This window comes from Corvus hawaiiensis, chromosome 9, assembly GCF_020740725.1.
Source record: "Corvus hawaiiensis isolate bCorHaw1 chromosome 9, bCorHaw1.pri.cur, whole genome shotgun sequence".
In the NCBI taxonomy this organism is placed as follows: domain Eukaryota; kingdom Metazoa; phylum Chordata; class Aves; order Passeriformes; family Corvidae; genus Corvus; species Corvus hawaiiensis.
In genome coordinates this window covers 5,204,036-5,218,883 of record NC_063221.1, presented here as the reverse complement: position 1 = coordinate 5,218,883, position 14,848 = coordinate 5,204,036, and the positions used below count along the sequence as shown (strand labels likewise).

The following is a 14,848-nucleotide window of genomic DNA, read 5'->3' as shown; positions in this document are numbered from 1 at the left end:
CTGTGCAGACCTTGTGAACAGTCTGGCTCAGGCTCTTAAATGCAAGGACTTCTGTAGGATACATGTGTTTACTTTAAAACAACAATGTGCATTTTTTTCCCAGAACAGACTGTATTTTTTCAGTTCTTTCAGCCACAGGCTGCATTCAGGCTTTCTCGGGATATAACCAAGTTTACAAAGCCTTTCCTTGACTTCCCTATCAATTTTGTCTTGAGGAGTAGTTTCCTACTGAGAAGGCTTATGGAGGCACTTTCTCCTGTAAAAGGAGTTTTAGAGATTCATAGAATGGTTTGGTTTGGAAGGGACTTTTAAGGGTCATCAAGTCCAACTTCCTGCCATGGGCAGAGACATTTTGGCTTTACAGGATTCCTGGATTTTACACAATCTTTACACAATTCCTCAACCTGAAAAGTCACAGAGAGATCTTAGGATAGCTAAAAGCTGTCATGCAGTCTATGGCCAGGTCTGACGGAGCTGATGCCTCTAAGCAACAGAGAGATCTGGGTTAAGGTAGGGAAATAACCAAAAGTTCATTAGAAATTACAGTAGCTGAGGTGGGTCCCCTCAGATCTGCTTAGGATCATGCCCTTGGATGGCACAAACCATCCAGGTTTGGTATAGCCTAGCTGGCAACCTGCAACCAATTTTCTCACATTTCTCGAGGAACTATTTTTTTTTTCCCCCTATGAAAAGCCTTTAAATGAAAAAAGGACCTGGTGGTGGTGGTCGACAGCCAGCTGAACATGAGCCAGTGTGTGCCTAGGTGGGCAAGAAGGCTAGTGGCACCTGCAATCAGAAATAGTGTGACCAGCAGAACCAGGGAAGTGATTCTTCTCCTATACCCGGCACTGCTGAGGTACCTTGAGTGCTGTGTCCAGTTTTGGGCCCCTCAATTCAGGAAGGACATTGAGGGGCTGGAGTGTGTCCAAAGAAGGCAACAGAGCTGGGGAAGAGTCTGGAGCATTAGGAGCAGCTGAGGGAGCTGGTGGGGCTCAACCTGGAGAAAAGGAGGCTCAGGGGGGACCTTCTAGCTCTCCTCAACTCCCTGACAGGAGGGGCAGCCGGGGGAATCGGCGTCTTATGCCAGTGAAAAAGTGACAGGACAAGAGGACAAGCTGAGCAGGGGAGGTCTAGGTTGAACGTTAGGAAGAATTTCTTCATAGAAAGGGTGATAAGACAGTGGAAGGGGCTGCCCAGGGAGGTGTTGGAGTCCCCATCCCTCAAGGCGTCCAAGCAACAACTCGACGTGGCACTCAGGCTTCTGGTCTGGTTGACAAGGCAGGGATCGGTTGCACTCGATGACCCTGGAGGTCTTTTCCAACCTGAATGATTCTGTGATTGTGTGAAAGGGGCAGCTTTGCCGGTTGTGCCGGTGCGGAGGCGCTGATAAGCCCGGCGCTCTGCCGTGGTCACTCCCGTGGCGATTCCTACACTGCCCTAAGGCTAACGGCAAGAAACCTGCCCATCCGCTAGGAGCGGCCCCACAGCTGTCATCGCCGCTTTAAGCCGGCACATTCCGCGAGGCGGGGGCGGCTTCAGCTCCGCTCCGTTGTGGGACTCCGCTCCCGGCCTGCTCCGCGCTCACGCCGCCCTGCCTCGCCCCGCCTCGCCTCGCCTCGCTGGGCCTCGCCCGTCCAAGCCCGCGGCCGGCGCGGAGCGGCGGCACCTGGCTAGTGAGCGACGTCCCCCGTGCCCCCGCAGCCCCGCCATGGGGGGCGGCGGCGAGCGCCGGGCGCTGTGGCTCTTGGTACTGTGGCTGTGGGTGCCCGCGCGGTGCGGCGGCGCCATGGACGAGTGCGCGGAGGAGCGGAGCGGGCGGTCGCAGCGCTGCATGCCCGAGTTCGTGAACGCGGCGTTCAACGCTACGGTGCTGGCCACGCACACGTGCGGGACGCCGGCCGAGGAGTACTGCGTGCAGACCGGGGTCACCGGTGTCACCCAGTCCTGCCACCTCTGCGACGCCGCCCAGCCGCACCTGAGCCATGGTGCCGCCTTCCTCACCGACTACAACAGCCCGGCTGACGCGACCTGGTGGCAGAGCCGCACCATGCTGGCCGGCGTGCAGCACCCCACCGCCGTCAACCTCACCCTGCACCTGGGTAAGGGTGGGGAGGGGACGAGGGCACCAGGGGATGAGTAAGCCCGGGCACCAGCCCAGGCTGGGGGTGACCTGCTGGAGAGCAGCTCTGCAGAGAAGAGCTGGGGGTCCTGGTGTCAACGAGCTGTCCATGAGCCAGGAGCATGCCTGGGGCGCACTGATGTCCTCGGGTGCATTAGGACAAATATTGTCACCTCTTCCAGGGCTGATCCCGCCCCTGTCCTCAGGCCTAGTGAGGCACATCAGGAATGCTGTGTCCAGGTCTGGGCTCCTCAGGAAAAGAGAGATGTGGAGCTCCTGAAGCAGGTCCAGCGGAGGCTGTGGAGATGATGGAGGGATTTGAGCATCTCTCTCACAAGGAAAGGCTGAAGGAGGTTGGACTGTTCAGCTTAGAGAGGAGATGGCTGAGAGGGGCCCTCATCCCTGTCTGTCCCTGTCTGCAGGTAGGGCTCAGAGGCTGGACGAGGCTCTGCTCCCTGAGATCCAGCAATGGGACAAGAGACCACGGGCAGAAACGGATGCCCAGGAAGTTCCACCTGAACATTACAAAGAACTACTTTCCTGTGCAGTGACCAAGTACTGGAACAGAGACCAGAGAGGGCGTGGAGTCTCCTTCACTGGAGATATTCCAGACCTGTCTGGACACAGTCCTGTGCCATGTGATCTGGGATGACCCTGCTTGAGCAGGGAGGTGGAACCTGATGACCCACTATGGTCTCTTCCAACCTGCCCTATTCTGTGATTCTGCAGGCTGCCTGCACACCGGCGTTGTGGGGCCTTGCCTGGGTGAGTGCCAATAAATAGGCCCCAGGTGGTCTGGTGTTCAGGGGGTGTCAGCAAATCCCTGCTCTGCAGGTCCCCAGCCATGTTCACCAGGTCTAAATCAATGCTGGCTGCACCCCTCGGTTGTGTTGGGATGTCCTCAGCCAGGGGTCTGGCCCTGCTCTGGTTCTTCACCCCTCAGGTGATGGTTTACTCACATCTGCCCAATAGTGCTTGGTATACTTGATTTTCAGCATTCTCCAGTGAATATTGCAGGGGTTGATCCATTGCAGTCTGCATTGGTGGTGCTGTTGGTTTGCGAGAGGAGAAGCTGTGCTGCCAGAGGCAGCTGGAAGTGGAGCAGGTTGCAGTGATCATGTCCCACCCTGTGCACCAGCAATAATAGAGTCATTTAGACTGGAAAAGTACTAGGAAGAAATTCTTCTCTTTGAGGGTGGTGAGGCACTGGCACAGGCTGCCCAGAGAAGCTGTGGATGCCTCATCCCTGAAAGTGTCCAAGACCAGGTTGGACGGGGCTTGGAGCAACCTGGGATAGGTAGGAAGGTGTCCCTGCCCATGGCAGGGGGTGGAATGAGATGAGCCTAAAGTCCCTTCCAACTCAAGCCATTCTATGATTCTGTGAAAAGACCTTTAAGATCAAGTCCAAGCGGTAACCCAACGCAGCCAAGCTCAGGATTGGATTGTGGAGTTTTCCAGATAACAAGCTTGGGATCCAGGTGGGAGATGTTGGTTTGAAAAGTGGCAGGCACGCTGGGAAATCACGGTGTGCAAGGGCACATCTGCCGTGTATCCTCTTACCCCCGGGGCAGCGTTGTCCTTTAATTGCTGGGTGGGTTAGGTGTGTCCACAGCCAGCGTTGCTGCTGAACTGTAACAGCCAGTCAAAAAAAGAAGGGGAATTTTCTGATTAGTTGTCAGTTCTAGAGGTTCCTTTGGTATAAAGTATTTTAGCCTTCACTTTGGTTTGTGGACAAGCTTTTCTTTTCTGTTCATTCACTTATTCAAGCTGTCATGACATGGAGGAAGGGTAATCATTTAGAACTGGCAGACAAGCCAGCCAACAGAAAGTTGAAAACACAATTTATATCCTCATGTCATTAAATCAAGTAAATATTAAAGAAAGCCCCATTTCAGCCATTCACAGCTTCTAATCAAGAGCAGCTGTTTAGCATCAATAACAGTGTAATTCAGCGGAAAAATTGTCAGGGCTTGGAGAGCTGGATCTTGTGAGAGCTCCCACCTGCATTGGTGAGATGGTGTTGACGGCATGGAGTCCTGTGCCAGTGGTCACCTGATGAGCACATCCATGTGCCCCAGAAGCCTGGAGTGCCTCTCTGCCCTAAAGTGTTTCTTTGTGTTTGAAGCTTCAACATAAATATATCACATAAGTGTATCTAATTGTCCCAATAAAGAGAGGTAGTTACTAAGGCCTCTTTATCTTCTTTTCTTTGTACATTTGGAATTTTTATACAGGCCTCCTGGAAAGCTAAGGTTTGATCTCAACTTCTTTTTTAATAAGAATCATTGTAATTCTCATTATCAAGGCAAAACTTATAGACCCATCTGTATTACTGCTATCCTTGGCTTTGCACACTCATATGTATATGGCTGTTCTTTGAAAAACTGTATTTCTGAAGTAACTGGGAGCAGCGTGCTGTGTCCTGGGTTTTGAAGAAATGCACACATTTCTTTGCTGAAAACAACGGCATCTTTGAAATACTGTAGCATTGCAACACTTTCACTTGTGTTCTGGGTTTGTTTGCAGGCTCTTGGAGCTTTGGGAATTTGCTTTGCCATGGTTTTCGAGTAGAGTACAACTTGAAAGCAGAAGCTGCCTGGCAGAATTTGATATATTTGAGGGGGTTTTTTGGTCTGATTTTGCCTAGTTAGGTTTTTGGGTGGGGTATTTTTAGTATAAAGCCTATCAGAAGCTTGTTCTGGGCATGGTGGTGGTGGAGAAGTTGGTTTTAAGATGACCAACAGCGAAGCATTAAGCTCTCTGCATGTCTGCTGTGTGACTCTGTGTTGCTGAGTTCATGGCAGGTGGAAGAGCTGTTGAGTTCTGACAATGCCTTTTTAGCCTGAAATGCCCCAAATTACTCTGCAGCATTGCTCTTCCCTACTTTTGTGAGGTCTTCAAACTATCTTTGAGTGAGCTGCTGGGTGCTGCGTTTGGGTTCTGTGTGCCTGCAGGCACTATGGTCTGTGGGACGCTTAATTATTGACATCACTAAGAGAAAGAGGCAAAGAGCTTGACAAATATTTATGTACTCGGTAGGACATAAAGGCATTCTGGGTCACAAAGCCATTTCATGCAGTTAGTTCTGTGTGGTCTTTGAGGATTAAGCTCTGTGCTCACACCCGTATCCTTATTTGATGCTGCAATTGCCTTCATTTCTGAAAGCACTGGTGTCCTGAATGGTTGGTGCTGCTTTGCACCTGGTCAGGACCAGCTGCATCAACTCCGGGTTTCATGCATATGCTGCCCTGTGCTGAGTTTTTTGGCAGTTTGAGATGTCTTGATTAACATCCAGCAATGTTCAGTCCATGTAGAACAGCATTAACATTTCAGAAGGGCCTGCAAAAGGTCAATAAGAACTGCAGGTCTGTTGCCAACATGTGAATGTGGATTTCTTTGAATTTTCTTACAATTTGCAGTTCAAAACAAGTTTAAAAACCTTTAGTTTTGGGACTAGGTGCTGGCACAAAGCCTGATACAGAAAAATACAGCAGAGATCTCTACTACTGAGTTAAGGGCTCAGATCCTGGGAGTGTTTGGAGATGAGATCTGTGTCCAGAAGTTAGGGTGCTCCCTGCAGAGAGGGGTATTGGGGTAATTACCACTCCCTGCACCAGGAACATCTGGAGGCTATTTTTCTTTGTATGAGCAGGTATTAAGACCCCCTAAGTAAGAGGCTTGGAGACATTAATTTGCAGCTGTAAATCAGGAGAAGGGGGAGCTGAACCTGTTCACAGGGTGGTGTCTGGATAGTTAGGTTAGTGAGTGAGTGAGAGGAGGGGAGAGCACTGCTGTGTCCTTTCTACCACTTTTCTTAGAAGTATCACTTGGCTTCCCCCATTTTCCATTTCCTCAGAATTATTACTGATTTAGACTTGACCCAGCCAGTCTTCTTTTTTTTCTTCCAACACTTCTCTCCCGCTATGTTCCCATATATTCCCAAAATAAGGAACTTTGGGGCAGCGGTGCCAGCTTTCAAATAGAAGATGGAAGCCAAGGCCTTGCAGTGTGTTGTTTTTTGAAGCTAGGGTGTCACATTATTTTTACAGTGTTGTACAGTATTTTTACTGTGCTGTTTGCTTGTCCTGGGAGCATTGGGATAGTTCTGGCATCTCCCCAGTGCTTTGTGTACATACGCTTGAGCACAGCATTGCTGTTCACACCCCTGACACACAGAAACAACGCTGTGTGTTAAAGATGCTCCCTTGGACACTGGAAGAAGGGGAAAAGAGACAGCATGGAGGTACATGGAGTATTTTTGGTGCTGGGTGCTCTTGCTGGGGCAAAGGTTTGCATTTTTTCAGATGTCATATAATTTTTCAAAGCAGACTCTCACCTTTTCTTCTGCAGCTCTAATTTCCTTGTGCTTTCTGTTGTTTCTACACCTTTTTTATCCACTTCTACATGTGCCTTTGCATTCCCTTCCCAAGCAGCTTTGATAGAGCCACCTCTCATTTTTCCCCACCACTTTTACTTTCTGGTCAGATCTGCTTGATTTCAGCTATTATGATCCCAGTGTTTTGTTCCTCAGACAAAGAGGCAGCCTCCTCAGCATGCTGGTGGCTGTTCTGTGGTGGGGTGACTCCATCTCCAGTGAGAGCAGCTGTACTTCTATCAGCAGCCTGTGAGCTCAGAGCAGTCCAGTCTGGCGTTCCTGGAGTGGGAGACTGTCCGCTGCATCTCAGCAGGGATGGTGTCCAGATGTGCTTGACCGATGATGCTGGTGGCCTCAGCTATGAATTTAGGACTATCTGGAAGGCAGAAAAGACCAATTCCTCCCTCTTCTGTCATTGCCTCAGAAGAGGAGGCGGTGTTCAGTACTGGAAGCAGCCCTCTTGTAGGCTGCCTTTCAGCGAGAGATAAAATTGCTGGTTGCCTTGGTTAAAAACATGTTGGCTCCTGAAATCCTTGCTATAGATGGGCCTGGAAACTCATGTCACCAAGCTGGATGGTGTCTTGTGTATATAAAATAAAGAAAAACTTGCAAAAGCTGTTGGTTGCTAAAGAAATTAATTGCCCTTCTCCCTCACCTCCCCCTTTTCTACCCACTCAGTCCTTTATTTGGCTCTGAGGAGAGCGATGATGCTTGGTTATATATACTTTGTTGGCAAAGCATGGTTTGGGGCATCACTGCCATTTGAAGGCATTTACAAGGAAACCCAGGCGAGTTGCCAGTTCTTGTGCTCAGCCCTGGCTTCATTAGCCTGTTGTTTTTAGCAGACAAGGTTTTTTTGAGTTAGTACAGAAAACCAGTGGCTTTTTTTCAGAAGGGAGAGCTATAAAATGTGACTTAAATCAAGTAGGTAGTCTATACCACTGGGATGCAGTTGCTCTGTTTTATTCAATGCAGTGATGCCCTCAGTTTGCCAGTTATCCCATTAAAACTTTATGAGGCTGCGGTTTGCTGCTTTCCTTAGGGAACCACTGTGGTAAAACCAAATGCAAGCAAGCAGGGTGTATGCACATGAAGCTTTGCCTAGCATAGCTGCAATTTAAAAACTCAGAGAGTGGTAATTAAGGCTTTGGGAGAGCATTTCCGGCTCCAAGGCCAGTGTTCAGGGTGTGTCGGGAGCCTGGGCTTTGCTGCGGTATTTGTGGAGCCCTGGGGGAGATGTTATTTTAGTTGGTCTCACAAAGGCTTGATTTACATTTTGCAGGTTTCAACACGAGTACTGAAGAGATCAGGGCTTTTAATGGCCAGCAGTTGTTCCATGCAGTTATATAAAGGTATCACTTCCTGTGTACACTTTAAATTCCTAGTTTTTTCTCCTACTCTGTCTTGGGATGCTGATGCCACGGTATGATGCCTTTGGGAATACTGTACATGGCAGAGCACTTATTTTGGGGGGTGGGGAGAGCTGGAACTGTGTGGTATTTTGCTGCAAAACCAACTGCTATTTGTGGTTCTTGCCCTGAGTTGGTAGAAGAATTAATCGCAGGTTTTCACACACTTAAACAGTTCCTTTTGTAGGTTTAAACCTTTGAAACTGCTGCTCAGAATTGTTAGCATGGTGAAAAGCTTCTGGCTTATTAGGTGGCATTTCTCTTGCAGCCCGAGGCTTTGGAAGGCTCTTGTGGCCTCTCTGAGTCTGCAAGTGAAAATCCCAGGCTGCCACTTCCCATGGAAATGAAAAATGGGATTGCTCTGCAAACACTTAGAGAATTTCCAGTGCAGATGGATGGGATGGGAAACTTGGATCTTGGGTTCAGTATAATTCTTAAAAACTGGACTGTGAGCACTATCCTTAATCTTACCACCTTTGGCTGAGACCTCCTACTTGTGTCCTGGGACCCTAATTCAATGCTCACCGTCACTGGTGAGGCCATGCTGAGTGATTTTACTGTCTGGCTCCATGTTCTTCCCATAGATTAACTGGGATATGGGGTCTGGCATGTTAAACGTCACATCTAAAGTCACCATCTCTGGTCCGTAATAACCGTTGGAGGCTCAGCCTCAGCTGCTGTCCCCCATGTAAGCTCCAGCCTGCGAAGAACCATTCCAGCCTGCCGTTACACATCTTTTAACCATAAGATCTTGCTTATTGGTGGCTACTATGGTATGTTTTGATCGGAAAATAACGTGAGTTTCATAGTTTTCCAATAAATTGCAGAAATCTTGCTGGGTCTGTTGTCCCACCACACAGAAAGGAATATGTTTTTCCCCCTCCAGATACAGCATAGCCCTGTGTGTCTCTAATCAAGCTTTACAGCCTTTAAGTCAAGGATGAATGTGGCTGCTTGTGTTGAGGACATCACTAACTGTGTTTGAAACTCTTTGTAATATTAGGATGATCTCTTAGCCATTTCCAAAGGATGTACTAGGGATTGCTCTCCTTGTCCACAATATTCCATTGGTAACATCAGGTTTTTAGCAGTGTGCTGGTGATGTTGGTTGTCACATCAGCATTGATGAGAGCTTCATGACAGCTGCTGACAAACCAGCTACGCCATGAGATTAGAGAGCTGTTGCTAGTAGACATGTGCACTTGTCAAACAGGACAAGGAATACTGAGAGGAGAAGCTGCCTTTTGTAGCCTGCCAGACTAAAGGTGAAAGCTGCTGGTAGCCTTGGTGGGCTTTTAGGTATTTTGAGGTAAAACACGATCATTTCTAGGAATTTCTCTCATGTAGGAGCTTGGAAAATGGTGAAAACTCATCAGCTGTAAAAGGATCTGAAATAATAAGGTAATTTTATTTAAATTTAAAGAAAGCCTCAGTCTTTTTTTCTACCAGCCCAGCCCTATTTGAGACATCTTTCATCGAAAAACCCCAGATCCCCACCAACTCCCTCATCTATTATTCAGTGGTCTTCAGCATTCTGTTTTGCAGCTGGGTGGCAAAGCACTTTTTGTTTCCATGCTTCTACTTGTTTTAGATATTCCAGTGTGATAGTCATCAAAGAGCTGTTTCCAGTGGTAATCATTCCTGCAGTTCTGACACAACACAGCTGTGTTCGGCAACGGAGAATTTCAGAATTTCCTCTTTTAGAAATAGTATCCAAAAACTATTATTGGACTTTTTTTTTTTTCCACTGGTAGGTAAGCTAGTACCATCTTGTACATGGGAGGTACATTTTCAGGGAGCTTGAGGGCTTATTTGTACAGTTGCCTGGGGGTTTGGTGTTTTTGTGGGGGAAGGGGAAGACTTCTAAGGTGTTTGTGGAGATTGAGAACTTGAAAAGACCCAGGGTTTGTGGGTTCTTGGCTCAGCTTTCTGCAGTGTTCTCATTTCTGCTATAGACTTTGGTGTGCTTGAAGAACTGTTTATCTGACTTGGCTTTGTAGTGGATCCTGTGTTTTATAGGAGAACAAGGTAAAAGGCTATTTCATCCTCAGGGGCTTGAGATGCTCCTGTGGGAAGGCCAGGGTGCAGAATTGTTGAATGGCTTCAGGAGTGGCACCTGGCCTGAAATGGAAAGGAGGCAGACCTGACCCTTACATTGCTCTTAACTCTCTGTAATGGAATGATCACCTCTTAAAAAAACCACCCCAAAGTCCTTTAAACCTACCAAATACTAAAACCTGCTTGATAACAGAGATCGTTCAGCACATGTGTGTTCAAGTAGGCACTGGCTGGCTGCACATGGTAGCCCTTGGATTCCCCGTGAGTTGCCTGCAATGCTCATTCTTTTGGGTGTTCCAAGGCTGAGGGAGCGCTGTGGAGTTTGGGCTTGGCACCAGCCCAGTTCTAAGCACTCTGCTTTCTTCTTGCAAGTTTTTTTTCAAAGTCTGCTTTATAGCTCAACTTACTTGGTATCAGAAAAGACCTTGTTCCTACCTCAGTGAACAGCTACTTGTGCAGCATGTTGCACTTAGGCCGGTTTGGTTTATTTTGGTGGGGGGAAAATAGCAGGGTTGCTCAACAGGTTGTTTTTTAACTTTTAAAAAAATATATTCTTTCCCTTCCTTGTATTCTTTGTTTCAGGAAGGTGAATCCTTCTTATCTTTGAATTAAAAGATAACGTGTCTTGGAGTCTTTTTACTGAAATGGTTGCATTGAACCTCTTCAAGAGGGATAAAGGGGCTGTTTGCTTGGTGCTTTCTTATACTGTATTTACAGTGTTGTGGACTATAAGTCACGTGCTTTGAAAGGCTCAGTTTGTGTTGGGCATATCTCTTACTGAGTTTAGTGGAATGAAAAATCAGTCCCTTCTGGAAAAAGTACTATAATGCTTCTTGATGTCAGTTTTAAGTGGGACTGTTTGACTGAGAGAAAAGAAAATGTTTTTGTCCTGGGGCCTGTGTGGTCAGCTCTGATTATGATGATTATTTATAGTCCTTTCATCTGCAGTCCTTTGCATGCTCCCATCCGGTGGGATACTGCAATGGGATTTTCTTCCCAGCAGCTTGCCGGGCTGGCCCCTGGGGAGCAGCCCTGGTGAGGCTGCCCTGCCTGCTGCCCTTGCCTCTCAGCTTCTGAAAAAATGTGGGTTATTTGTGGGGATCCAGCGTGTCTCCCTCTGTCCTACTCCTGGCTGTGGCTGTTGAGGTGCTGGGCTTGGCCCGGCAACCTCCTTTTACTGTGTGACAGCAGCTGATGCTTCCCTTCCAGCTGCTGCTTCCTCTGCTTTTGCTGGCTGCCTTCCTGGGTCTCATGGCTCCTGCTATCCTGGCTGAAGTTACATAGGACAAGGGTTTTCTCAACACTGAATCTACTTGATGAACTTGTTAAGAAGCTGTTGCTGAAGTCTGTGGTCCTTCAAAGCTTGCAGATCCTCCTACTTGATTTACTTGTGTTTTCTGTCCCCCTTCTCCCTTTCTTCTTCCTGAAGCTCCTTGCAGTCTTCTTGGGCTTCCCCTCCCTCCCACTCCTGTTTTCCTGGTACTGAGATGTTCCTGAGCTGTGCAGTTTGGGAAGGTTACCCCCTTCCTGGGATGAGGTTATTTAGCTGAGATCTCCCACAGTTCTAGTCCTGGCAGCAGCCTTGGCCTGCCTGGGTAGCATTGCCACTGCCCTTGTACACTCACTGCTTTATACATGTGTACAGACAAGGTGCTAGTGGTTTCATTTTGGTCAGACTCAGAAATACAATGCAAGTTCAAAATCCTTAAATGCTCGGTATTATTCCGTAGTTTTTCATCTTGCATGTGTTAGGGATTGGGGGGGATGGGAGCCCCTCATCAAAGGGCAGTTACAAGTTTTCCTCAATTGAAGCAATTTTTTTGTCATAAAACCAAGTGTTTGACACTGTTCATTCCCAGCAGGGTTGTGAAGAAGATATTGAAAGGTTGGAGTAAAGAGATTTGGGGCTGCAGGGATGGGGCAGCTGCTGCAGAGCCAGTGCCGCTGCCAGAGTGAAATGTGAACTCTGAATAAAGCAAGGACCCACTATCATCGTGCAGTGTCTACTTAATGAAATCTAGTTTTTGCCCTACTTGCCCTCCCTGTCCCTGCCTTGCTCTTCTGGGGTTGCAGGTGGAGCTGGGAGGGTTGCTGGGCACTGGGATGGCTCTTCCGTGCCTTCCATCCGTGTTCTGCAGGCATGAGTTCACTGATTACCGGCATTACACGAGTCAACGCCCTTCTGCTTTATAAGCAGAGTGACTCTGCATGCATCTGTGTGTGCGCTGCCCCTTCCTCACACCCTCCCTCCAAGGGCCGGCCCACATTGCAGGGGGGGGTGAGCTGGGCCGGTCCTGGGGCAGCTAAACCCCGTTTCCTTATGGAACAAAGTACGGGTTATTTTGGAAGTAATGATAGAGAGATGAGCTTTTCCAAATGCTTCGTAGCACTTCTAGGAAATAAGGGCCTTTTTTACTGCTAGCAACTTAAGATGTATTTTCGCTGCCACAGATTTCCTTGTAGCTGTATTTTCCTGTACTTCTGTTCCTTGTAAGATGTAGGAGGTGTGTCAGGAGAAGCCAACAGCTTTTTTGGGAGATGCTGGAAAGGCTGTGAATCATGAACTTGGGGCACCCCTTTGCACCCCGGGTTGGTTCTCTCAGTTCCCTGGCAGACTGCCACCAGTTTTTGAGTACGGAGAACACAGTTTCATAAAAAAATAATCCAGGAGGCACTCTTAGAAGATCTTTAATTTGATATCCAGTGATACATTTAGAACTTTCTAGGAAAATGCATTTGTCTGTGGCTCTGAAAGTACATGGGTAGCCCTGGGAAAGAATATCACAAGACTCCCAAAGCCAGGTTTGTTGCCTTTCTGTGCTTCGATTTTTTGCAAGTTCAAGCAAAAACGTGGTAGTAACATGTTTTTTTAATGACAAAGTCATGTTTTACTTATAATTCATAGTACCATGGTGTTGAAAATTGCTTGGGGCAGCTATGGTGCAGTTGTGGCACTGGCAGCTCATGAGCACCGCAGTCACCAGCAGAGACTGAGAACTTTGGGTACAGACTTTGTAAAAACTCTTGTGTCAGGGGAGGCACTGGGCTAGTTTTCTGGTGCACTTGAAGCAGTTTGCTCTGGTTTTGTTGTAGTTACTCAACAATTTAATGGTTAATTAATCAAGGATTTGGATATGCAGTTAGAACAGTGCTGTGGTCTGACACCGATCTCTGCCTGGACAGTGTCACTAACTATTATGTGGAAAAGGTTAAAAATGTTCGTAAGAATCTCAGTTCTTCCTGTTGTGAAACCTTGGACTGAATATGTCTCCTCGTTAATTTGCCTGTGAATTTATCACCTTTTTCATGTCAGCCATTCAGTCTGTTTTGTAACTTCAGGGCTGTGGTATGTTCTTTTGTGAACAGCATGTTAGAACATTAACATGCTGCTTGCGTGGGTGGGAGAGACCCTGTTTTCCAGCCTTTCTGTCCTACAAATCCTGATTTTCTTTATTGCTATCACTCAGAAAAAGTCATAGTTGACTTGAAAACAGTGGGAGGGAATGAAGTGTTTTGAAAGGATGGTCCCATGGATGGGAGTGGTATTGAATGCCGGGGTACAGAGAGCTGTTGTGGGAAGAGAGGTGGTTCAGCCAAAGGGATAGAATTTGGAGTTGCTAATCTGTGTCATTAGTGCTGTGTACCAGAAAGTTTGAATTGTGCCTGGCTAAATCGTATGAGGCTTTGAAATTCACAGCAGTGCTGGCAGCCCCGCTGGTGTTTGTCCTTCTTGCAAACAAACAGCTGCTTGGACCAGGCATTCCCAGTGCTCAGCACCCCACTGCTTCCTGAGGCCCCCTGAAGAAAGCTGCTCTTGGTTTTGGGGAAACCGCAGGAGACCAGTGGGAAGAAACCTCAAGGAAATGAGTTGGTGTTGCCACTGGACCCATGGAGGACGTGAAAGCATGGAGAGTTTTATTCACACCTCTACGCTCTGTGTGTGATTAGTGTAACAGGGTAAAACGTTCTCTGTCATGCCCCTCTGAGGAGTGACACAGGTGCTGGCTTGCTTGAAAAATTTGCTGGTCTGAAATGAGTCTGAAATGTGAATGGAGAAATTGAGTGTGTGTTCCTGTAGCAGTCTCTGGTCTTGCTTTGTTCAGGTACCTGTGCTCAAGGGAAGCTTATTTTAAAGCATACAGTTGAAATCTATCAACTTTTGCTTTTCTCCTGCTGATGTCTTAAAGCTGACTTTCAGCAGAGGTAACTCTCCAGAAATGGTAATGGATGGCGAAAGGTTTTGGCTGGAAAGTAGGCGTGGAGCCTGTTAAAGTTGTCTTATGTGTAGCAGTTCCTCATCAACTTACATGATGTTTGTCTGCCCTTGGGAAAGAAGTGGCGGTTGCTTTAGTGGTACTACGAGGTATCTTGTCGGGTGAAAAAAGAACAGCCTCAAAACCAAGTAAGTAAAAAAATCTGTGGTGGCTTTCTGCCTGTCCTGCTTCCTGAGGTAGATGCTGAAACCACTTCCTTATTCTTGCGTCTCCCTGCAGAGAAGAAAGCCTTTAGGACAAGTGATGGTTTGTGGAGTGGAACATCATATGCTTTTTGTCATAGAGGTAATGGTTAATTAATGAAGTTATAATAGTGGAGGTTTGTTTTGAAGTGTAAACAAGCATTGGTAGTTAAAGGAGTTCATAACTCCTAGGTCTGTGTGCTTTGTTTGCATCCTTTAGAAAGGCATGTTTAAAGATTTCAAAGGGGAAGATTCTTATCCTATTGGAAAAGATTACTGGTCATTCTGAATCAGTAATTAAAAAAGGATTAATAAATAATTGGTAAGGGATTCCTGGAACATCATTACTGTGCCTAAAGAACACACACTACTTTTTTTGATGTATGTTACCAAGGTAAAACAATCAAATCATCATTAAACTTCTTCATTTC

At 47.3% G+C, this 14,848-nt stretch overlaps 1 protein-coding gene across 1 annotated transcript in view; it reads left to right on the top strand.

The window, feature by feature from the left end:
• The first annotated feature begins 1,629 nt into the window (after positions 1–1,629).
• Positions 1,630–14,848, top strand: part of LAMC1 (laminin subunit gamma 1) — a 63,184-nt gene continuing 49,965 nt past the window's right edge. The window contains exon 1 of the mRNA XM_048313549.1: positions 1,630–2,099. Coding sequence (XP_048169506.1) covers positions 1,709–2,099 — 391 coding nt within the window. The 5' untranslated portion in view covers positions 1,630–1,708. The remainder of the gene's footprint in view (positions 2,100–14,848) is intronic.